Source organism: Oncorhynchus masou, chromosome 12 (assembly GCF_036934945.1).
Source record: "Oncorhynchus masou masou isolate Uvic2021 chromosome 12, UVic_Omas_1.1, whole genome shotgun sequence".
In the NCBI taxonomy this organism is placed as follows: Eukaryota; Metazoa; Chordata; class Actinopteri; order Salmoniformes; family Salmonidae; genus Oncorhynchus; species Oncorhynchus masou.
Window position 1 is genome coordinate 55,243,302 of NC_088223.1, and position 20,903 is coordinate 55,264,204.

Below are 20,903 nucleotides of genomic sequence, written 5' to 3' on the forward strand. Positions count from 1 at the left end.
CTCATAATTAAAATTCCTCCGTTTTCAATGTGGTCTTGTTGTTAATCCCACCAGTGTCCGATTTCAAATAGGATTTACGGGGAAAGCAGCACAAACGTTTATGTTAGGTCACCAACAACTCACTAAAATACACAGCCAATTTTACCAGCCAAAGAGAGAGGGAAAGAAAAGCACAAATAGAGAGAATTAATCACTAACCTTTGATAATCTTCATCAGATGACACTCATAGGACTTCAAGTTACATAATACATGTATGTTTTGTTTGATAAAGTTCATATTTATATAAAAAAATCTGAGTTTACATTGGCGCGTTACATTCACTAGTTCCAAAAACATCCAGTGATTTTGCATAGCCACATCGATTCAACAGAAATACTCATCATAAATGTATATTATAGATATACCTCTCCTTAATGCAACCGCTGTGTCAGATTTCAAAAAAACTTTACGGAAAAAGAAACCCATGCAATAACCTGAGACGGCGCTCAGAAGTAAAAATCACCACAGCCACAACGATGGTGTCAACATAAACAAGAAATTACATGGCAAATATTCCCTTACCTTTTGATCTACATCAGAAAGCACTCCAGGAATCCCAGGTCCACAATAAATGTTAGTTTTGTTTTGATAATATCTGTTATTTATGTCCAAATACCTTATTTTGTTGAAAATGTCTGCTTGATAGACACCTGATGCATTCCGCTATCATTCACTCCCACAACACCATAGAAATCTCATTACAATTTCTATTATTGGTTGACATCTAGTGGAACCCCTAGGCAGTGCAACATCATTAATATCTCAAGGGGATTTCATTGGGGACTCTGATGAATACAGCAGGGGTGGCAGGGTAGCCTAGTGGTTAGAGCGTTGGACTAGTAGCCAGAAGGTTGCAAGTTCAAACCCCCACACTGACAAGGTGCAAATCTGTTGTTCTGCCCATGAACAGGCAGTTAACCCACTGTTCCTTGGCCGTCATTGAAAATAAGAATTTTTTCTTAACTGACTTGACTGGTTAAATAAAGGTAAAATAAAAATACATACAAAGCCCAGTTTTCTCACTTCCTGTTTTGATTTCAACTCAGGATTTTGCTCAGGATTCTGTTATACTCACAGACATCATTCAAACAGTTTTAGAAACCTTGGAGTGTTTTCTATCCAACACTAATAATACTATGCATATATTAGCAAATGAGATTGAGGAGCAGGCCGTTTACTTTAGGCACCTTATTCATCCAAGCTACTCAATACTGCCCCCCAGAAGTTGTTAAACACAGCCATCAGGTGCACAAACACATAATTGCTCAATTGTAGACACACCAATCAGGTTTAAGCACTATAAAAATGCAGCCGGTAGGTTCACCTGCCTTCAACCAAAATGGAAGGAGTCAGAAGAAGGGTGAGAGGAGGAGTACACAGGAGGAGAAGGAGGTAGAGGAGGAGAAGGAGGCCCAAGCCAGAGGAATACCTGAAGCAGGAGGAGAATGTGCACAAAAAAGAAGAGGACAAAACTTATCAAATGACATTCGTGCAACACTCGTGGATCATGTTGTGAACCACGGATTGAAGCTGAGGGAGGCTGGACTGAGAGTTCAGCCAAATCTTAGCAGAAATACAGTGGCATCTGTCATAAGGACTTTTCGACAGGAAAACAGGTAAAAGATCTGTCTACAGTTACAGTAATCAGCCTCTTATGTCAGCACCATATCAGCACTTCTGATACCCCTTCCTGTGACACTATACAGTAAGTTACATGTATTATTCTCTGCATAGGATTGAGGCTCGGGAACGACAAGGAGGAAGGGGGCCCATATTCACGCAAGAACAAGAGAGAGATAATAAACATGGTTTTGGCCAATAATGCTATCAGGCTCCGAGAACTACAAGCCAACATTATCGGTGACCATCTCATTATCAATAATGTCCATCAGGTCTCAGTCAACACGGGCACACATCCTGAAGAGACATCCGGTTCAAATGACACAACTTTATCGAGTGCCTTTTGAGCGGAGTTCAGAGAGGGTCAAACGGCTGCGGCATGAGTATGTGGAGGTTTGTATTGTTCACTTTAGCACTGTGATGTTGCATACTGCACACATGCCTTTTTTACATTGACTGTATAGTAGTTCTTTCCTGAACTACACAATCTTGTCTTTCACTGTATTTCAGTGAAAGTTTTGCAGATGGATGCTGAGGAAATCCTGCATGCATTCATATATATTGATGAGGCAGGGTTCAACATCGCAAAAGCAAGAAGGAGAGGCAGAAATATCATTGGCCACAGGGCTATAATCAATGTCCCAGGGCAACGTGGGGGTAACAGCACCCTTTGCACTGCCATTTCACAGCATGGGGTTGTCCTCTGTCATGCCAAAATGGGCCCTTACAACACACCTCACATTCTCGCATTTTTGGACCGATTGCACCACATCGTCACAGCAGGTAATGAAATGCACCAGATGCAATACACGGTCATCTGGGAAAATGTGTCATTCCACCGCTCTGCTTGGGTCCAGAACTGGTTTCAACACCATCCACAGTTGACAGTACTATACCTTCCACCATACTCTCTGTTTCTAAACCCTATCGAAGAGTTTCTCTCTGCATGGCGGTGGAAGGTTTATGATCTCCAGCCCCAGGCTCAGGTACCCCTCATTCAGGCCAGGAAGGTTTATGATCTCCAGCCCCAGGCTCAGGTACCCCTCATTCAGGCCAGGAAGGTTTATGATCTCCAGCCCCAGGCTCAGGTACCCCTCATTCAGGCCAGGAAGGTTTACGATCTCCAGCCCCAGGCTCAGGTACCCCTCATTCAGGCCAGGAAGGTTTATGATCTCCAGCCCCAGGCTCAGGTACCCCTCATTCAGGCCAGGAAGGTTGATGATCTCCAGCCCCAGGCTCAGGTACCCCTCATTCAGGCCAGGAAGGTTTAAGGTTTATGATCTCCAGCCCCAGGCTCAGGTACCCTCATTCAGGCCAGGAAGGTTTATGATCTCCAGCCCCAGGCTCAGGTACCCCTCATTCAGGCCAGGAAGGTTTATGATCTCCAGTCCCAGGCTCAGGTACCCCTCATTCAGGCCAGGAAGGTTTATGATCTCCAGCCCCAGGCTCAGGTACCCCTCATTCAGGCCAGGAAGGTTTATGATCTCCAGCCCCAGGCTCAGGTACCCCTCATTCAGGCCAGGAAGGTTTATGATCTCCAGCCCCAGGCTCAGGTACCCCTCATTCAGGCCAGGAAGGTTTATGATCTCCAGCCCCAGGCTCAGGTACCCCTCATTCAGGCCAGGAAGGTTTATGATCTCCAGCCCCAGGCTCAGGTACCCCTCATTCAGGCCAGGAAGGTTTATGATCTCCAGCCCCAGGCTCAGGTACCCCTCATTCAGGCCAGGAAGGTTTATGATCTCCAGCCCCAGGCTCAGGTACCCCTCATTCAGGCCAGGAAGGTTTACGATCTCCAGCCCCAGGCTCAGGTACCCCTCATTCAGGCCAGGAAGGTTTATGATCTCCAGCCCCAGGCTCAGGTACCCCTCATTCAGGCCAGGAAGGTTTATGATCTCCAGCTCCAGGCTCAGGTACCCCTCATTCAGGCCATGGAGGTTTATGATCTCCAGCCCCAGGCTCAGGTACCCCTCATTCAGGCCAGGAAGGTTTATGATCTCCAGCCCCAGGCTCAGGTACCCCTCATTCAGGCCAGGAAGGTTTATGATCTCCAGCCCCAGGCTCAGGTACCCCTCATTCAGGCCAGGAAGGTTTATGATCTCCAGCCCCAGGCTCAGGTACCCCTCATTCAGGCCAGGAAGGTTTATGATCTCCAGTCCCAGGCTCAGGTACCCCTCATTCAGGCCAGGAAGGTTTATGATCTCCAGCCCCAGGCTCAGGTACCCCTCATTCAGGCCAGGAAGGTTTATGATCTCCAGCCCCAGGCTCAGGTACCCCTCATTCAGGCCAGGAAGGTTTATGATCTCTAGCCCCAGGCTCAGGTACCCCTCATTCAGGCCAGGAAGGTTTATGATCTCCAGCCCCAGGCTCAGGTACCCCTCATTCAGGCCAGGAAGGTTTACGATCTCCAGCCCCAGGCCCAGGTACCCCTCATTCAGGCCATGGAGGATGCCTGTGACCAAGTCGACGCCGCAGCTGTGCAAGGATGGATTTGACATTCAAGACGGTTCTTCCCGCGTTGTCTTGCTAATGACGATATTGCTTGTGATGTTGATGAAATTCTCTGGCCAGATCCAGCTAGGCGAAGAGATAATGTATAGTATGTTTACTGTAGTATTTTCTCTACAATATTGTCAGTTCTTTTCAGATTATGTTTTGTTATTATTTACAGTAATTGTAACCTGTACTGGATACAGTAGTTTACGTTTGTCTGTTTGCTGAGCTAACAGTGTTATGCACACTGCTGTAGTAGCATGAAAACTAGGACATGTGTTGTTGTGATTCTCCATGTTGACTGATTTGGGTATATGGAGAGAAATACATGTTTTCCTCAGTCTGCAGCATTGGTCTTGTGTAGTGTTTGTATAGTTGCACTTTCTCCGTGTACTTCATTTACAGCACTCTAATCACTGACAATTAGACTTGCTAACAGTGTTTTAGGTTGGCAACAGCAGTGTGGAACTGGTTCAAAAAGATTGAAGTCATATGAAATGTGTGTGTTTCGTATGGTAACGAAATATAATTTTTATGAAGTCGTGTATAGTTTTGAAAGTGTTCCATTTTGCAAATGATCTGAAGTGTTGTGCTACTTTGGTGTAGGGTTGTGCTAATTGTGTGTCGTGTTTTGACAAACCGGGCCCTGTAATCAGAATTGTGCTTAAACAATTGAAGAAAAACTCCTAGCTCTTGTCTTCCATTTGTTCTAAGCAGCCTGAGTGTGTATTGTACAGTATGTTGAGACAGTGGGACCTGTTCAGTGTGGGAGTGAAGCATCAGATGTATTGGCCCAGACAGACAGCAAGCAGTGGTGTTTATTAGCCCTGTCTTGCATGAGCTGTCTGTTGAACAGCACATACAGCCATCTTTCCTAATGAAATGACACTGCCATCTCTCTCTCTAAGATCCCTTGTCTCCCTGCTCTCCCACAGACATCCGCAGGGACATGTAATGAACGGCTTCCCTGCTCTGATTGGGTGATGTATGGTGTTATTGGGTAGGATGAATCCCACATAACTCAAAGGATATGAGAGAGAATGGGGACGAGAGAGAGAGAGAGACAATGGGGAGAGAGAGAGAGAGAATGGGGCGATAAAGAGAGAGAGACAATGGGGAGCGGTAAAGAGAGAGAGAGAGAGAATGGGGGCGATAAAGAGAGTGAGAGAGACAATGGGGGCGATAAAGAGACAGAGAGACAATGGGGAGGGAGAGAGAGAATGGGGGCAATAAAGAGAGAGAGAGAATGGGGACCAAGAGAGAGAGAATGGGGGCCATAAAGAGAGACAATGGGGAGCGGCAAAGAGAGAGAGAGAGACAATGGGGAACGGTAAAGAGAGAGAGACAGACAATGGGGAACGGTAAAGAGAGAGAGAGACAATGGGGAACGGTAAAGAGAGAGAGAGAGAGACAATGGGGAACGGTAAAGAGAGAGAGAGACAATGGGGAACGGTAAAGAGAGAGAGAGAGACAATGGGGAACGGTAAAGAGAGAGAGAGACAATGGGGAACGGTAAAGAGAGAGAGAGAGACAATGGGGAACGGTAAAGAGAGAGACAATGGGGAACGGTAAAGAGAGAGACAATGGGGAACGGTAAAGAGAGAGAGAGAGAGAGACAATGGGGAACGGTAAAGAGAGAGAGAGACAATGGGGAACGGTAAAGAGAGAGACAATGGGGAACGGTAAAGAGAGAGAGAGATGGGGCGAGAGAGAGAGAGAGAGAGAGAGAAAGCAAGGAAGGGAAGTAGAGAAAGAGGGAGAGATATTAGAGGGAGGGGGAAAGTGTGAGTTTTGTATCTACATGGTTGTAAATATGAGAGTCTCTGTCACATTGTTACAGACCCTGACTCTGTTCCTATGGGGAAATAACCCTTCAAATCACATACCCACATTGTGAGTACACACACACACACATACACACATACACACACAGAGAGAGAGACCAATCTTGGGTTCTGTGTATCGATCGGGATCCTGCGAGCAAATGGCTCTCAGGGAGGCTGAGAGAGGAGAGGGCAGAGTAGGAGGAGGTTAGAGGCATGGGAACTAACATCTGACCCCCATTCCTCCAGAGGGTTTCTCACAAACTGCTCTCTCATCCATGTTTCATCTCCCTCATTAAAGCTACATTGTGGATGAGAGGCGGCCCGCTAGCTTAGCCCGACTAGGCTGTTCTTTCTAACTGAGAGTGACTGAGCATTAAGCCATGGCACCACAGCACCTGCAGCCTCCTGCTGGCAGACTGTCAACTAGGAGCACCACAGAGCAGGGAAAGGGAAAGTGAGGAAGGTTGTAGGAGTGAACCGGAACAGACTCAGTGGCTGCATGTCTCCTAACTGTAAGGATTTGTTATCTGTCGGTTTCTTAAATGAACACAAAGTAGACGGCAGGGACCCTGCACATTAAATGTTCAGTTATCTTATGCCTCCTCATCTCCTCCTCATCACAAATACATGTGTGATGCTAATGTGTCTTTCATGGAGCAGAAGACAGGCTCTCTTTCATTTGACTTAATCCTCCAATGACCCCAAACTCTTTTGCTTAAAATACCAACGACAATGATAATGGGCAGAGAGCGATAAGGTGCTGGCGAGTTCCAAGAGCTAGCCAGCAGCCACTGTTCATGACATCAGTTTGTCTATTTTTGTCATCAACTTTTATTCAACTATTATTCATCATTATTAGATGACAAATATTACTGACAAATTATTAGATGACAAATATTCATTGCACTGACAACTAAACAATTTGTATACCCTTCTAAAAGACACATTTGGCTGTGTGTTGTTAACTCAGACTAGTATTTTCCTACCTCCCTAACTGACAATCTCCTATTAACCCATTCTGTTCAACTCCAAGTTCCTCTCAACCCCAAATAACTATTACATGACTCTTCTATCTGTCCCTGTCCATGGGCCCTGTCTAATAAAGCTTTGTGCTGACTGTTTCCTCTGCAGAGCCCCAGTTGAAAGGCATCGTTACCAGGCTGTACAGTCAGCACGGATACTACCTGCAGATGCAGCCGGATGGCACCATGGATGGCACAAGGGACGAAGGCAGCTTCTGTCTGTGTGTGTGTGTGTGTGTGTGTGTGTGTGTGTGTGTGTGTGTGTGTGTGTGTGTGTGTGTGTGTGTGTGTGTGTATGGTATCTGTGTGTGTGTTTTGGCACATGGCCTGCCAGTCTGGCTAGTAGCCAGGTATTGTATACTTCTCTCAGTGTCTGGTCACTGGCACCAGTTGATTGCTCATTCAACAACCGCTGATCAGGGCTATTGGTCTGTGGCTGAGGTACTGAAGCCTATGCTTTTCCAGAATAGGTGGATACTAGATTTTGGTATCCTGGTAGACTGGAATAACTTCAGCACACAACCCAATCCTCATTAACACCAACTCAGATCAGGTCATGGCAACGGTACACAACACCACACTAAGCACACAATTTGAAACACTGAAATATTATGTGTTGTTGTTTACTTCTCCCTCATCCATAAAATCCTTCATATAGTGAGGTCATGCCAAGAGAAGATAGAAGGAGAAGTAGAGAAATAGAGAGAGAGAGAGAGAGAGAGAGAGAAAGATGCAGCAATAGAATAACAAAGAAATAGAGAAAGAGATGGAAGGGAGAGAATGGAACAGAAAGAGAGAAGGGGGAGTGAGAGGGATGAGTGTGTGTGCGCGGTGTGTGATGACTGGGTCTGTCCTCAGCTCTCCTCCTCTGGCCCAGCTGTCTGCGTGTGTAAGGAGCAGAGCAGAGAGGAGCGTGTGGAACAGATTGACTGGTCTTTGATTGAGCTGGAGGTTGTCAGAGGGTTTGGTGCAGGGTGACTATGACACCACAGAGTGATGAAAAGGGAAGGGAGAAGACAACAGCATGGTGAGGCAGAGAATGGGAAGGTCACATTGGAGACTTATAGACATGCCTGCTTTCTTGATATACCATGACATCGTTGTACAATAATTTAGTTATTATTCAGCAGATAAATAAATAACCACTTGAGACATCCTCAAGGATCCCTCGCTTTGCAGGTCTTTTGTTTCATTGAATTGTTTACTTACTTATAATATGGATTGGATGCTTGTATTGACTTTCAATATTAATCTTATTTGATTCCCAAATGCGCCTTTAGAAACTGCCAACAGTGAAAATACACAAAATCAACAAGAGGATTTGACAAAGATCTTATTCAAATACAGTTAGAGATTAGGAAAGCCAGATGCCCATTCACAAACAGCAAGGTCTGCAAATAAATAGACAACACAATCACATGTTGACAAAGACGCTGTGCTTCTTATTGCATCGGGTTTAGGTTTCAGAATGGGTGTGGATTTGATAAGGATATTTAGTTGGCACATTTAAAATCCATGGAAGCAATAATTGTTCCTTTATCTCTCTCATCTCGACTTTCTCTTTTCCACCCGATCTGTCTTCTACTCTTTCCAATCTGTTGTCCTGTTCTGATGGTTCCATTGGTCTCTATGTAGAAGAGCTCAGTAACACCCCTGAAACCCTGCACGCCCCAGAGAGAGTGAGAAGAGACGAGAGAGATAGAGGATAGACTTGTCCTTTCTCTTCCTTCCTTCCTCCCGCCTCTGCCCCTTCCCGACGTCTATTTCTGTCATCTTTTTGTCACTCCATCCTCTCTGTTGTTCACGCTCTCTTTCTCCCTTGTTTTCTCCCACTGTCTCTCTCATATGCTCTCGTTCTATTCCTTTGTGTTTCACCAGTCCTCTTAGCTGTATTCAGGGAGGTGCTGCACCCAGAGTAGAGCAAAAGTATGGCAAACCTGTGGTGACGTGATGATAGCCCCTCACTCCAACAACACTCCATATCTCGCTCATGACACTCTGGCTTAGGCTCAGTGAGGTTGTGACCTTTGTGCCTGGTAGGGTTACTCAGAGGTGAAACAACAGCCATGTTCATTCCTATAGAAGACAATCTAGGAAGCTGTTGATTGCTGCTCTCTGGGTCGGTCTAATGTCAGTCTCATGTTCTAACGTTTCTCTCTCCTCCCTCCCTCTTTCCGCCTCTCTGCAGCACAGTTCAACTTGATTCCTGTGGGTCTGAGGATCGTGGCGATCCAGGGGGCGAAGACAGGGCTCTACCTGGGCATGAACAGCGATGGGTACCTCTACACCTCTGTGAGTCCACATGCTCAACAATACATAAACCAGTAACATTGGACAATGTGTCTTTTACAGTAATGTTTCTGAGTAAACCTGGGGGAAATGGCTGTGTGGCAATAGGCCAGTGCCAGCAATAGAGATACTCAGTGAAGCTTTAGCTCTCTAAATGACAGTTATAATGACCATGCAACAGCTGGGACAGCCATATCAGGAGTGGACTGCTGTTGCGAAATCTCCTCAATTACGGTCTGTGTTTTTGCTGTCCATGGTGCTGAACTCTGTGCCAGGAGAATCTGGTCTCTGCCCATGATGCTGAACTCTGTGCCAGGAGAATCTGTTTGCTGTCCATGGTGCTGAAATGGACTTCAATCTGGAGTTGCACATCCTGTTCCATGGGCTTAGATTCAGCGGTGCAGTTGAGCCACTTAGAAATATACACCCCCCGTAAAAAATAAAATTGGGGTCACTTAGAAATGTCTTTGTTTTTGTGCATTAAAATAACATCAAATTGATCAGAAATACAGTGTAGACATTGTTAATGTTGTAAATGACTATTGACGATCATTTTAAAAGGCTAATTGGTCATTAGAAAACCCTTTTGCAATTATGTTAGCACAGCTGAAAACTGTTGTTCTGATTAAAGAAGCAATAGAACTGGCCTTCTTTAGACTAGTTGAGAATCTGGAACATCAGCATTTCTCAGTTCGATTACAGGTTCAAAATGGCCAGAAACAAAGAACTTTGAATCTGCAATGTACAATTTTATGGGGGTTGAGGACAGTATGCAGCTATAGTACAGCGTCTGTACTGAGGATGTACTGTTCAGCGTTAAGTCTCTTTACCGAGCTTAGGTAATAGGGCGTAAGCTCTGTGTGTGATTAAGGATGAAAGGTTACTGTGCCCCGAGCGTCTAGATTGCCACACAACATAAAAACAGCAGAATAATAACAAGGGATTAGCCACTGCAGTGTGACCAATTACCTACACTGTGTCTGGTGCTACTGTAAAGGACATAGAGCAATAGCATTACAGTAGTGGAACAGAGTAGTGGAACATTCACTCAATCTCACTGTGTGTGTGTGTGTGTGTGTGTGTGTGTGTGTCACAGAATTCATTTTTTAAAACACAGGGCGTAACCGTGCGATACTTCATACATAAAGTCTGTCAGCGTGCAGTGCACGTAGGGCAGACGCATTCAAGTTGGGAGAGCCACGGAGAACAATCATTTGTTAGTCGTTGGAGCGTTGGTGTAAGGTTGTAACAGCTACACCTCTGTCAGTGTGAGAGAGAGAGAACATCCCTGAGCTGAAGATTAACATTCTGCAATGAGAAGGCGTTTGTCTATTGCCTCTGTGTGTACAGAGGCAATAGGAGCATCGGGTTCAAAGGAAACACAGTCAAAACCCCTCGGTAACTCACAGAGGCGTTTCTATGTGGCTTCAAGCAGACAGACAGAGTGTCTTCCCTTAGAATAGAATCATGCTGAGGATGTGTAACCTTGTGTGTTTGATGTGTGTTACAGTCACACACCGGTAAGCTGTTGTTTGTGAGAGCGGATGCATGTTTGAAACAGTGATGTACTCTGTTTTGTGACTGTGTGGGTGAGAGGCTGAGGGGAGTGACAACAAGAGACACAGAGGACACTGCCATTGGGGAAAACCTCTGCAGGGCAGCCAGCCTGCCAGCCAGCCAGTCAGCCAGTCAGTCAGTCTTTGTCCTCCTCTTTTCAATTAGGCTGTGCATTGCAGTAAAAGCGTGATCAGACAGCTTTTGTCAGGCTAGTGAAGCACATAGCCCAGGAGGGCAGTATGGAGCTCATGACAAGGGGAAACTCCATGTCACAGCTCTGTTGTCTCAGCCATGAGCCTCAGCTTCCCTATACCTGTAGGAGACTCCAGGAAAATGGCTTCTGTCCTGGTAAAAATAGTGCTCAGCGCTGTCCTGACCCATTTTATCATCTGTGTTCTCTGGAAAACCCTCCTGGGCCATGAGAGGGGGGAGATGAGTGAGAGAAGGGGGCTGATTGTGTGTGTGTGAGTGTGTGTGTGTGTGTGTGTGTGTGTGTGTGTGTGTGTGTGTGTGTGTGTGTGTGTGTGCGAGAAAGACAGAGAGATGGTGGATGGGAAGAGGCAATTGAGAGACTAGATTTCACAGATGCAGTTCCAATGCATGTCAATCAGGCCTCTGAAATGAACCGCGGTGATTGCGTATTTCATGGGTGTGTTGATGTACATATGCATACCTTCAATTATAATGTCTATGATGTAATATATGTTCAGCACATTTGTGTAGTGGTTGATGTGTGTGTGTGGGCAAGTTTTACACATGCGGTTATGTATATTTGAGTGGATAATTGTGTTTGTGTCTGTGCTTGTATGAGTAATTTCTATTGTCTGCGTTTAATTGCTTGTGAGGTTATACATGTAAATCACTGTAATATCTATGAGTGAGTGAGTGAGTGAGTGAGTGAGTGAGTGAGTGAGTGAGTGAGTGAGTGAGTGAGAGAGAGACCTTTCCTGATGAATGGCTTTGTCGTCCAGTCTTCTCCTGTGAGGGCTGCATTGAGATGCAGGACAACACAGCCGTCCAGATAGCATCACCTCCATCACAATGGGGGAGAGAGAGAGAACAGGAGAGAGTTGGAAAAAACAGGAAAGGGGAAGAAGAGAAGAGTAATCAGGCAAAACGGCAGGGATAGAGAAAGAAGGGATGAGGTGTAGAGAAACGGAATGGAATGATACAGAGGCAGACATGCTGCCCGCCAGGCAATGAAGTGCACTTAGGAGAAGTAATGCTGTGTGCAGGCAGGGTTCCTTCTTTCTATTCATTTATCATTAGTCCAGCAACAAGGTTCTATGCTAAGATGGTACTAATAAGTAAGAGATGTAGACATGGTTGCCAATGGTATCTGTTGTTGTTGTCTTTCCAGCCACACAGCATCAGATAGCGTGTACATATCTGTATGTGTATTGGGTGTGAATGTGTTGTGAACAAAGAGCATTGTTTTGACAGATGTATCACTGCTGTGTAATTTACCCCGAGCCTATGACAAAGGCCACTGCTGATCTAATGACACACAGAGACATCACAAGTGCACTACCTCCCTCCGTTCTCTCTCTCCTATGAAGGGGATATTGAAAGGGGGATGACAAATGGAGGTATGAAGGGATGTGAGGTGGATGCGTGGTCACCTCTGTCACTCCCCTGCATGTGAATCACATCAACAGAGACTGTTAATCAACCCAGAGATGAGTGTAGAGTAGGCAGTAGACTCCACTTACACATCCCCTAGCCCCAAATCACTCTGCTCCTAGCTATCACTCACACAATATAACGTCATACCAAGCAGTGGCATCATAACCGTTATAGAAGGGCCATGTAGTTATGGTGACAGAGGGCGTCGCGCTCATTTTGATTTTTGTCCATTCACACCAGACACAATCTGGGCAGGTTAAAATAGCAAAACCAACTGTGAATCAACTACATTCATTTTGGGGCAGGTCGAAACACACATGAAACATTCATGGATATTTAGCTAGCTTGTCCTGGGAGATGAACATTTGGTTGTTATTTTAGCTGGAATGCGTATGGTCCTCTTTTTAGCTGGTTCTTTGTCTTACAAAATTGTGTGTTTCTCTACTCCGACGATTCATCCACAGATAAAAAGGGAAGCCTGGTTTGTTTTTAGTTCATCTTCAATGAATCTCTCCTCTTTTGTCTTTCAAGCTTCCACATAGGTCTGTAACTTCCTGATACCCAGTCAGGAGGGGACTTGTGGCGCGTCTCCAATAGAAACAAGCTCTATTTTAGCGATTGGGTACGCAGATGCTCGTTCACAACCTCCAGCCCAATCAAAGACCAGCGCTCGAGCAGTGTGGGTGAAATGATGGAATAACCTGTGTATTGCAACGCTCGTGCACACAACATGACCAGTGAGGTCAGCCTCGCCCTCTGTTAACCCCTCTCTTTAAGTGCATCTACAGAGCCGTGAAGAAGTATTTGCCCTCTTTCTGATTTTTTCTATATTTTGCCTATTTTTTACACTGAATGTTATCAGATCTTCACCCAAAACCTAATATTAGATAAAGGGAACCTGAGTTTACAAATAACCCCAAAAAATGGATACTTAATTTTAAATATTGAATTAAGAAAGTTATGCAACACCCAACTAATAACCTTGTGCCACTTTTAGCTGAATTGAAAAGAACTGTAATTTGCATGCCTGCTTACACTAATAACTGCTTGTGCCACTTTTAGCTGAATTGACTGCAACCAAATGCAGAACTGCTGTAACTCTTGCATGCAGAACTGCTGTAACTCTTGCATGCAGAACTGCAGTAACTCTTGCATGCAGAACTGCTGTAACTCTTGCATGCAGAACTGCAGTAACTCTGTTTTGGTTGAAGATCTGATAACATTCAGTTTCAAAAATATGCAAAAGTAGAGACAATTAGAAAGGTGATCAATACTTTTTCACAGCCCTGTACGCCTTCTTAACCCTTGTGTTGTCCTTAAGGGTCAAACAATGACCCGCCACTATGTATAACAGCAGAGAAAAACCCCTAAATGATATTTCTTCAACTTGAAATTTGATGACTTTTCCTAGAGTGACCCCAACGTTAGAAAAAGTGAAACGTCGCCTTTGTTCATATTTCAATGAATGCTGTACACCACCAGGGTACAAAGATTGTCTTAGGGTCATTTTTGACCCGGAAGAAATAAAATCATTTACACACCACAAAAACAACAAAGACACACACACAATGAGATATTGGGATTATGTGTGGTACTGATTGAACTCAGCCAGCAGCTCCTGAAGAGGAAGATCACCATGGTTGGCACAGTTAGAAAGAACAAGCCTGAGCTTCCCCCTGCACTCCTCGGAACAAGGGGGAGAGAAGCCTTCTCATAAAGGTTTGCCTTCACCCTCACCACCACTCTAGTTTCTTACCTCCCAAAGAGGAACATGAATGTTCACTGCACAAAACGACTGAGATCAGTGATCACGAAGACAGGAAGCCAGCCATCATCCTGGACTTCAACCACAACAAAGGAGATGTGGACAACCTGGGCAAGGTGATTGGAACTTACAGCTACAGGATCATGACTGCCTGCTTGCCCCTGGTCATCTTCCATAACATCATTGATGTGTCATACAATGCCTTTGTGATATTGGACAAGATCAAACCTACCTGGATGCCTGATAAACGAAACAAGAGGAGGGTGTTCCTGGAGCAGCTGGGAAAGGCACTTGTAACCCCACGCATTCAAAGAAGGGAGTGCCTCCCCAGCACAGCAGCCTCTGCAGCACTTGTGAAAGCTGTTCAGGGGACTGAATCTTGTCCTGATCCACCATCCACCTGAGGCTGCAGCTGGGGCAGACAAGAGGAGGAGATTCCAATTCTGCCCCCCAAAGAAGGACTGTAAAACAAATACTATGTGCTGCACATGTGAGATATACATCTGCAAAGTCCATGCACACACACTTGCATACTGTCCTACATGTGCTAATTAGAGATGATTGATTTATGTTTTTCATATTTTTGTTTTGTATCTATTATCTTATTTTATTCATATTTATTGTTGTTGCTTATACACCTTGTGGGTGGGGGCAATGGTTAAAAAAATGAGAGAAGGCTAGTATTTTGTAGTTAATTCCTCATTGTACAGTGTATAAGAATATATCACTATGTTGCCAAAAAAGTTCAAGACTGTTATTGTTCAATAAAATGCATTCAAAACTACTTTCTGCACATTTCTGCTACTTTCTTAGGCTATACACAGTAAGTACTATCTCTTGCTAAAAAACAATGTTTACACCTATGCAATACCTTCAGCAATAATAATAATAATAATTATAATAAACCTCTACTTTAGTACAGAAAACAATTATGACAGGTGTGTTGTAATAAAAATGAGTGGTGTCCACTAATTAATGTAGTCTTTCTGCAATGTGAAAAGGGAAAACACAGATATTCACAAAGTTTGTGATGAATGACAGGTTGTTTCTTCATGCAAACTAGATTTGGGTTTTAAAATTCAATTAAGCTGCTTTATTTTAGGTGTTTAGTGAAGGCATGTCATTTTTGACCCTCAGGACAATGGGAGTATACAGAATGTTAAGACGAGACAAGGGTTAACTTAGGTAATAGGCCATGTCACAGAACATCTGCACCTGGCTCTAAAAACATCAACAACATGTGCTAGTGTCCCCCACCTCTGCACACTCCAAAACACACACACACTCCGACACACACACACACAGAGGAAAGACCCAATAGGAGATTCAGTGAAAGCTTTGGGGGGGGGCTGTTGCTACAGCGTTAATACAGCACCATGGAAATATGGCGGGATTACTGTAGCTAGGCAGATTCCATCGCATCTCCTAGAATACCCGGGACTGCTGGGGATGGTCAACAGACCCAGGCAGGGCTGCCTAATGTGTCACTACCACCCCTGCTGGCAATACAGAGCAGGACACCAAGGAAACAGGACCTCAGTCTTACTATGAGCCCAACACATATTGTATTTTACTCTCCTGCCATATTTACTAAGCATTTGCACTGGTGCAAGAGGTGATTTACTTATCAGAGAAGAACAGACAAAGTAGAGGTAGCAGGAAGTGCTACAGATGACATTTTGTTATGCGAAAGGAGGTTGTTTGAAAGGGAGAAAGTGGCATAGAACTCCCCCGCTATGGGAGACTCTCCATTGCATACTCCTCACATTTTCTCCCCTCTCTTCCCACCTCCTTCTCAAAACCCACGGGAGGAGAAGGTCAGAGAGGTGGGACCTCTGGCTTTCTCAACCAATGGTTTTGAGAAGGAGGCGAGGAGAGTAGTTTGCCATTGAGATTCTCCCTATGAATCTGCATGAGTAGCCCTAAATGCATGAATGACTGATGGGTGAGGAAGAGGTACCAGTTACAATGTAAACACCTTGTGTGCTAGCCCCTGGCCTGAGTCCTTGGCCTAACTAGTGTTTCAGGAGAGCAACGGAGCGTAACGTATGGTGGCGTTAGGAGCTCAGCTTCTTGGAGCAGGTAGAACAGGTGTAATCAGGCACTGAGGGAGGAGGAGGAGGAAGAGGAGGAGGAGAAAGGAGAGGGTTGAGGAGAAGGTCAGGACACTGCTCTGCATGATAAAGAGGTTCTTCCCATCCTCAGGATTCTCTCCACGGACGCTGGATATTACCTATTTCACCAGCTTTCATTAGAATTCATTCTGGCTGGAGATGCAGGGAAAGGAGCCTGCCCGAGTCAGTCAGTAAGTCACAAGTGAAGGGTGAGATTTTTATTTTATTTAATATTTTGTCCCCCCCCCCCCTTCTATACTTAAAAATGGTGACCCTCCCTGTCACGTTCAACACACGCTCAGCAATTATTTACTCCACTGGTGGTTCTATAGGTCCTCAGTGGAAGTTCAAAGGTCACATTGTGGGGGAGGTGTCTTCCATTCTTCAGAGATAGATAGCAGATTACCTGGGTCCTTAAGGCTGACTCATGGATTAAAGGTATGGTAATTACAGAAACGAGGTTGTATGAGTTTAGTCATAGCAGCCATGGTAGCTGAGTTGGAGATTATGAGGATGGTTAGTTCAGGGGTTTAGCGGTCGATTTATGAAGAGGGTCCTTAGTCTGTGCTGACGTCTTTCCAGGAAAACTCAGGAGACGTCCTGCTGTTAGATAGAAGTCAAAATGAAGACGTGGATTATAATTAGGCTCATTCCACAGGATTTATCAAAGATTGTCGTCATGGTAGTGTTTACAAGTACAACACGTGGATTATCGTCAGGGTCATTTCAGAAGTCGACTGGTGGGTTTTCGTGAGGGTATAATTTCAGAGAGGAAATTGTGCTATCATGAGGGTCATTTCAGAATTGAAGGTTATCTAGGTCTTAGTAATGGGTTATCCTGCCTGGTGATGATTCAGAGGTTGATTGTGGGTTACGGTGACACAGAGGTCAGTGGTAGGGTCCTAGGTTATGGTGATTGGAGACCAATTGTCCTTGGTGCCCTGCTTCCAACTGCCGGTCCTGGGGGAGAACCAGGGGAGAACCAGGGGAGAACCAGGGGAGAACCAGGGGAGAACCAGGGGAGCAAGCCTCAGACTCAGACACTCTTTCTCCCAATGACCTGCCACTGGCATTAAACAAAGCCTGTGGGTCCATGTATGCTGATGATTCAACTATATACTTGTCAGCAACCACAGCTAATGAAGTCACTGAAACCGTTCACAAAGAGTTGCAGTCAGTTTTGGAATGGGTGGTCAGTAAATTGGACCGAAACATCTCTAAAAACTCAAACGAAGCACTAGACCTCAGCTGAATCTGGTCATGAATGGTGTGGCTGTTGAACAAGTTGAGGAGACTAAATTACTTGGTGTTACTTTAGATTGTATACTGTCATGGTGAAAACATAATAGATGAAATGGTTGTGAAGATGGGGAGAGGTTTGTCCGTAATAAAGAGATGCTCTGCTTTTTTGACACCACACTCCGTAAAGCAAGTCCTGCAGGCTCTCGTTTTGGCTTATCTTGAAAATCCCAAATTGTTTGCATAGTCAACTTACGCACAGCTCTGACACACACACTTACCCCACCAGACATGCCACCAGAGGTCTTTTTGTAGTCCCCCAAATACTAGAACAAATGGAAGAAAGCGTACAGTATTATAAAAAGCCATCATTGCATGGAACTTCCCTTCCATCTCATATTGCTGAAATGAACAGCAGACCTGGTTTCAAAAAACAGATAAAGCAACACCTCACAGCACAACGCCTCTTCCCTATTTGACCCAGATATTTTGTGTGTATGTACTGACATGTAGGCTACGTGTGCCGTTTTTAAACGTATGTAGTTCTGTCCTTGAGCTGTTCTTGTCCATTAATGTTCTTTATTATGTAATGTTTCATGTTTTGTGTGGACCCCAGGAAGTAGCTTGTGGCTTTCGCAACAGCTAATGGGGATCCTAATAAAATACCAAATACCCTTTCTCTCCCTCTCCACCCTGATTAATAATGAATGAAGCAGATCATTTATCAAGCTCCTTAAGATACCAAACCTGACAGAAGACGTAGAAATAACTCTGTGATCTGGGGGGGGGGCTGGGGGTGGAAAGTACCTACAGATGAGGGTGGCTCAGGTGGTCCGGAGGTACGATAGTGAAAATGGGGTCGAGGGGAACTGAGGAAGGATATGAGGGCGTGGCGGAGCGAGGTGGAGATATGGCGTGATTGACTTTCCCAGACACGCACAGCACCTTGACGGTGAGAGGTGATGATCTGGGAGCGTGTGACCATGGAGCTCCTTAATGCTGACGAGTCCACTACTGACTCCTTAATGCCCCTTCTTATTGCCGCCTCGTCCTCCCCCAATCCTCCACCATCTCCCCCAGTCTCCCTGAGCCCCAGAGAAAGTCTCCAGTCAGCTGTTTCTGCCCTTCTGCTCGCACTATATAAATCGTGCAGATTGGGTTTGCTCTCTGACAAGGGAAGGAGGCTGACGGTGACTAAGAGAGATGTATACCTGTCGCTAGTGGTTACATTCACCAGGCAACATTCTGCAGGGTTTAGTGGTCCTTATGTGAGTGCTGGACATAGAGGGGTTAAACACTGGTGTAGGGACTGGGGAGATGTTCTAACAGCCAATAACTGTTGAGTTTCCATCTGAGATTTAGCCATGTTTTTACTGGGCCATGGCCTTGGTGGAACTGCTCTAACTTTGGGGAAACCTTTTCACAAAGCAACAGTCTTGAATGACGTAGAGGTTGTTGATTCTGCTCGCCCCAACATTTCTGGTCGCCCCAAGGAAACACAATAACACTAGAGCCCATATATATATATATATAACACAAGACACCGGTGACACACAGGTCTGGGGTAAGTCTTAGGTGGAGGTGCACCATAAATGTTGGATACGCTTTAACTTTGAAGGGGTTCTTTGAAGGGGTTCTTTGAAGGGGTTCTGCTATGTGTGTTCACTTTCAGCCAGTATTACAGAGTGTGTTGAATGTTGAATTTGAAGGTTGAAAGGGGACTTCCATCTGAACCATTTGTTCTGCCTCCGTACTTTCATGTGTTTCCAAAACAACTGTGAATGTATTGTTGTGTTGTGTATTTATTAATTTGCATACTATGTGCGCGTATTTGTAGGTATGTGTCAATCTTTTGTTTATGGGAGAGTTTCCCAGTGGTTTCTCCCTTCCACTGTACCTTTAGAGGGCTTCGTTAAGCTCATACCACTGATGCTGTAACGTAATCCCTCTCTATGAGTGTAATACCACACTCTTCTCCCCAAAGACCAGGATGTTCTCGCTTTTTCAAAGGAACATGAGTACACACAGACTCCTAGCATTCCCTTCCATTCCCCGTAGACACCACTCTCTTAATGAATATGTTTTTCACTGAGTGTGTGTGTGCACATACTATGCATGCATTGGAATGCCTGTTTGTGTTTCCGGGTTGGCTTAATGGCTACAGTCGATCCTCTCATGATGTTTGTTGTGTTTTTTCTCCTTCAGGAACACTTCACTCCAGAGTGTAAGTTCAAGGAGAGTGTGTTTGAGAACTACTACGTGACGTACTCCTCCATGCTCTACCGCCAGAACCAGTCGGGCCGCTCCTGGTATATCGGTATCAACCGCGACGGACAGGTTATGAAGGGCAACCGGGTGAAGAAGACCAAGGGAGCCGCACACTTCCTGCCTAAAGTTATTGAAGGTTGGTCACATGCCCTCCAAGCTATGACGAATGTTTGAGATAGGGGTATATCAAAAACGTATAAAGTTATCGTAGATGCCATAGATGTGCACTGGACACTCAACCATTTCTCTCTTCTGCTCCACAGTTGCCATGTACAAGGAGCCATCGCTACACGAACTAGTCAATGAACAGAAGGAAAAAGAGAAGGAAAGAGATAAAGACAGCCCTGCTCGGAAGACAGTGAAGACGTCAGAAGAACGTCATGAAATAACATTCTCCATCAAGAACTGCAGGAAAGAGAAAAAAGCTCCCAAGGCTGACGCCTCGTAGCACAGGGGACCTAGGGGAGGGGAGGGGGAGCAGTGACACTGAGAACTCAATGGGGACTCAATCACCCATCATGCGTCGGGCTGGCTGGAGGAATGACCCTCATGGGCTCCCTTTACCAGAAGTGCACTGGGCTGCACCATGCTGACGGGTCAGGGGTCAACAGCTCATCAGCAGCTCACCAGGTCTGGTTCTGGGAGGGTTTCCTCTCACTTGTCACCAGAGAGAGAGAGAGAGAGATGGACCAGGGACCGAGTCAGCATCACCACCCTTCCACCCTGTCAATCACCTCTACCCCTCCTCTGGTACACTCACTACCAAAAGCACAGCCTGTGTCATACCTCTTTAATTGATCTACTGCCCTCAATCACCTGTCTCAATTTTCAGAAATCAACTACCCTCGCCCACACACAGTCATTTCTAATCCGTGTATTCTGATGTATGTGCGTGCGATTGTGTGTGTGTGTATGTGGGGGAAAAAAGTGTGTAACACTAATCACTTTATGTCATCATAACCGCCATGCGTGGGTCCACTCTTCTAAGTAATGGAAATCACCATTGTGAAAGTGTCGCTATGCCTGGCCTCCACTATCTGCCCACCT

The 20,903-nt window shown here is 45.3% G+C and overlaps 1 protein-coding gene and 1 long non-coding RNA gene across 2 annotated transcripts in view; one reads left to right on the plus strand and one right to left on the minus strand.

Annotated features, from left to right (window-relative positions):
- LOC135550456 (uncharacterized) overlaps positions 1 to 14,510 on the minus strand; it is a 29,052-nt gene extending 14,542 nt beyond the window's left edge. Inside the window, exon 1 of the long non-coding RNA XR_010457112.1 lies at positions 14,468 to 14,510. This is a non-coding gene — a long non-coding RNA (uncharacterized LOC135550456). The remainder of the gene's footprint in view (positions 1 to 14,467) is intronic.
- Positions 1 to 20,341, plus strand: part of LOC135550455 (fibroblast growth factor 11-like) — a 53,087-nt gene extending 32,746 nt beyond the window's left edge. The window contains exons 2-5 of the mRNA XM_064981252.1: positions 7,108 to 7,215; positions 9,187 to 9,290; positions 19,794 to 19,992; positions 20,120 to 20,341. Of these exons, the coding sequence (XP_064837324.1) occupies positions 7,108 to 7,215; positions 9,187 to 9,290; positions 19,794 to 19,992; positions 20,120 to 20,304 (596 nt within the window). The 3' untranslated portion in view covers positions 20,305 to 20,341. The remainder of the gene's footprint in view (positions 1 to 7,107; positions 7,216 to 9,186; positions 9,291 to 19,793; positions 19,993 to 20,119) is intronic.
- Positions 20,342 to 20,903: the final 562 nt, after the last annotated feature.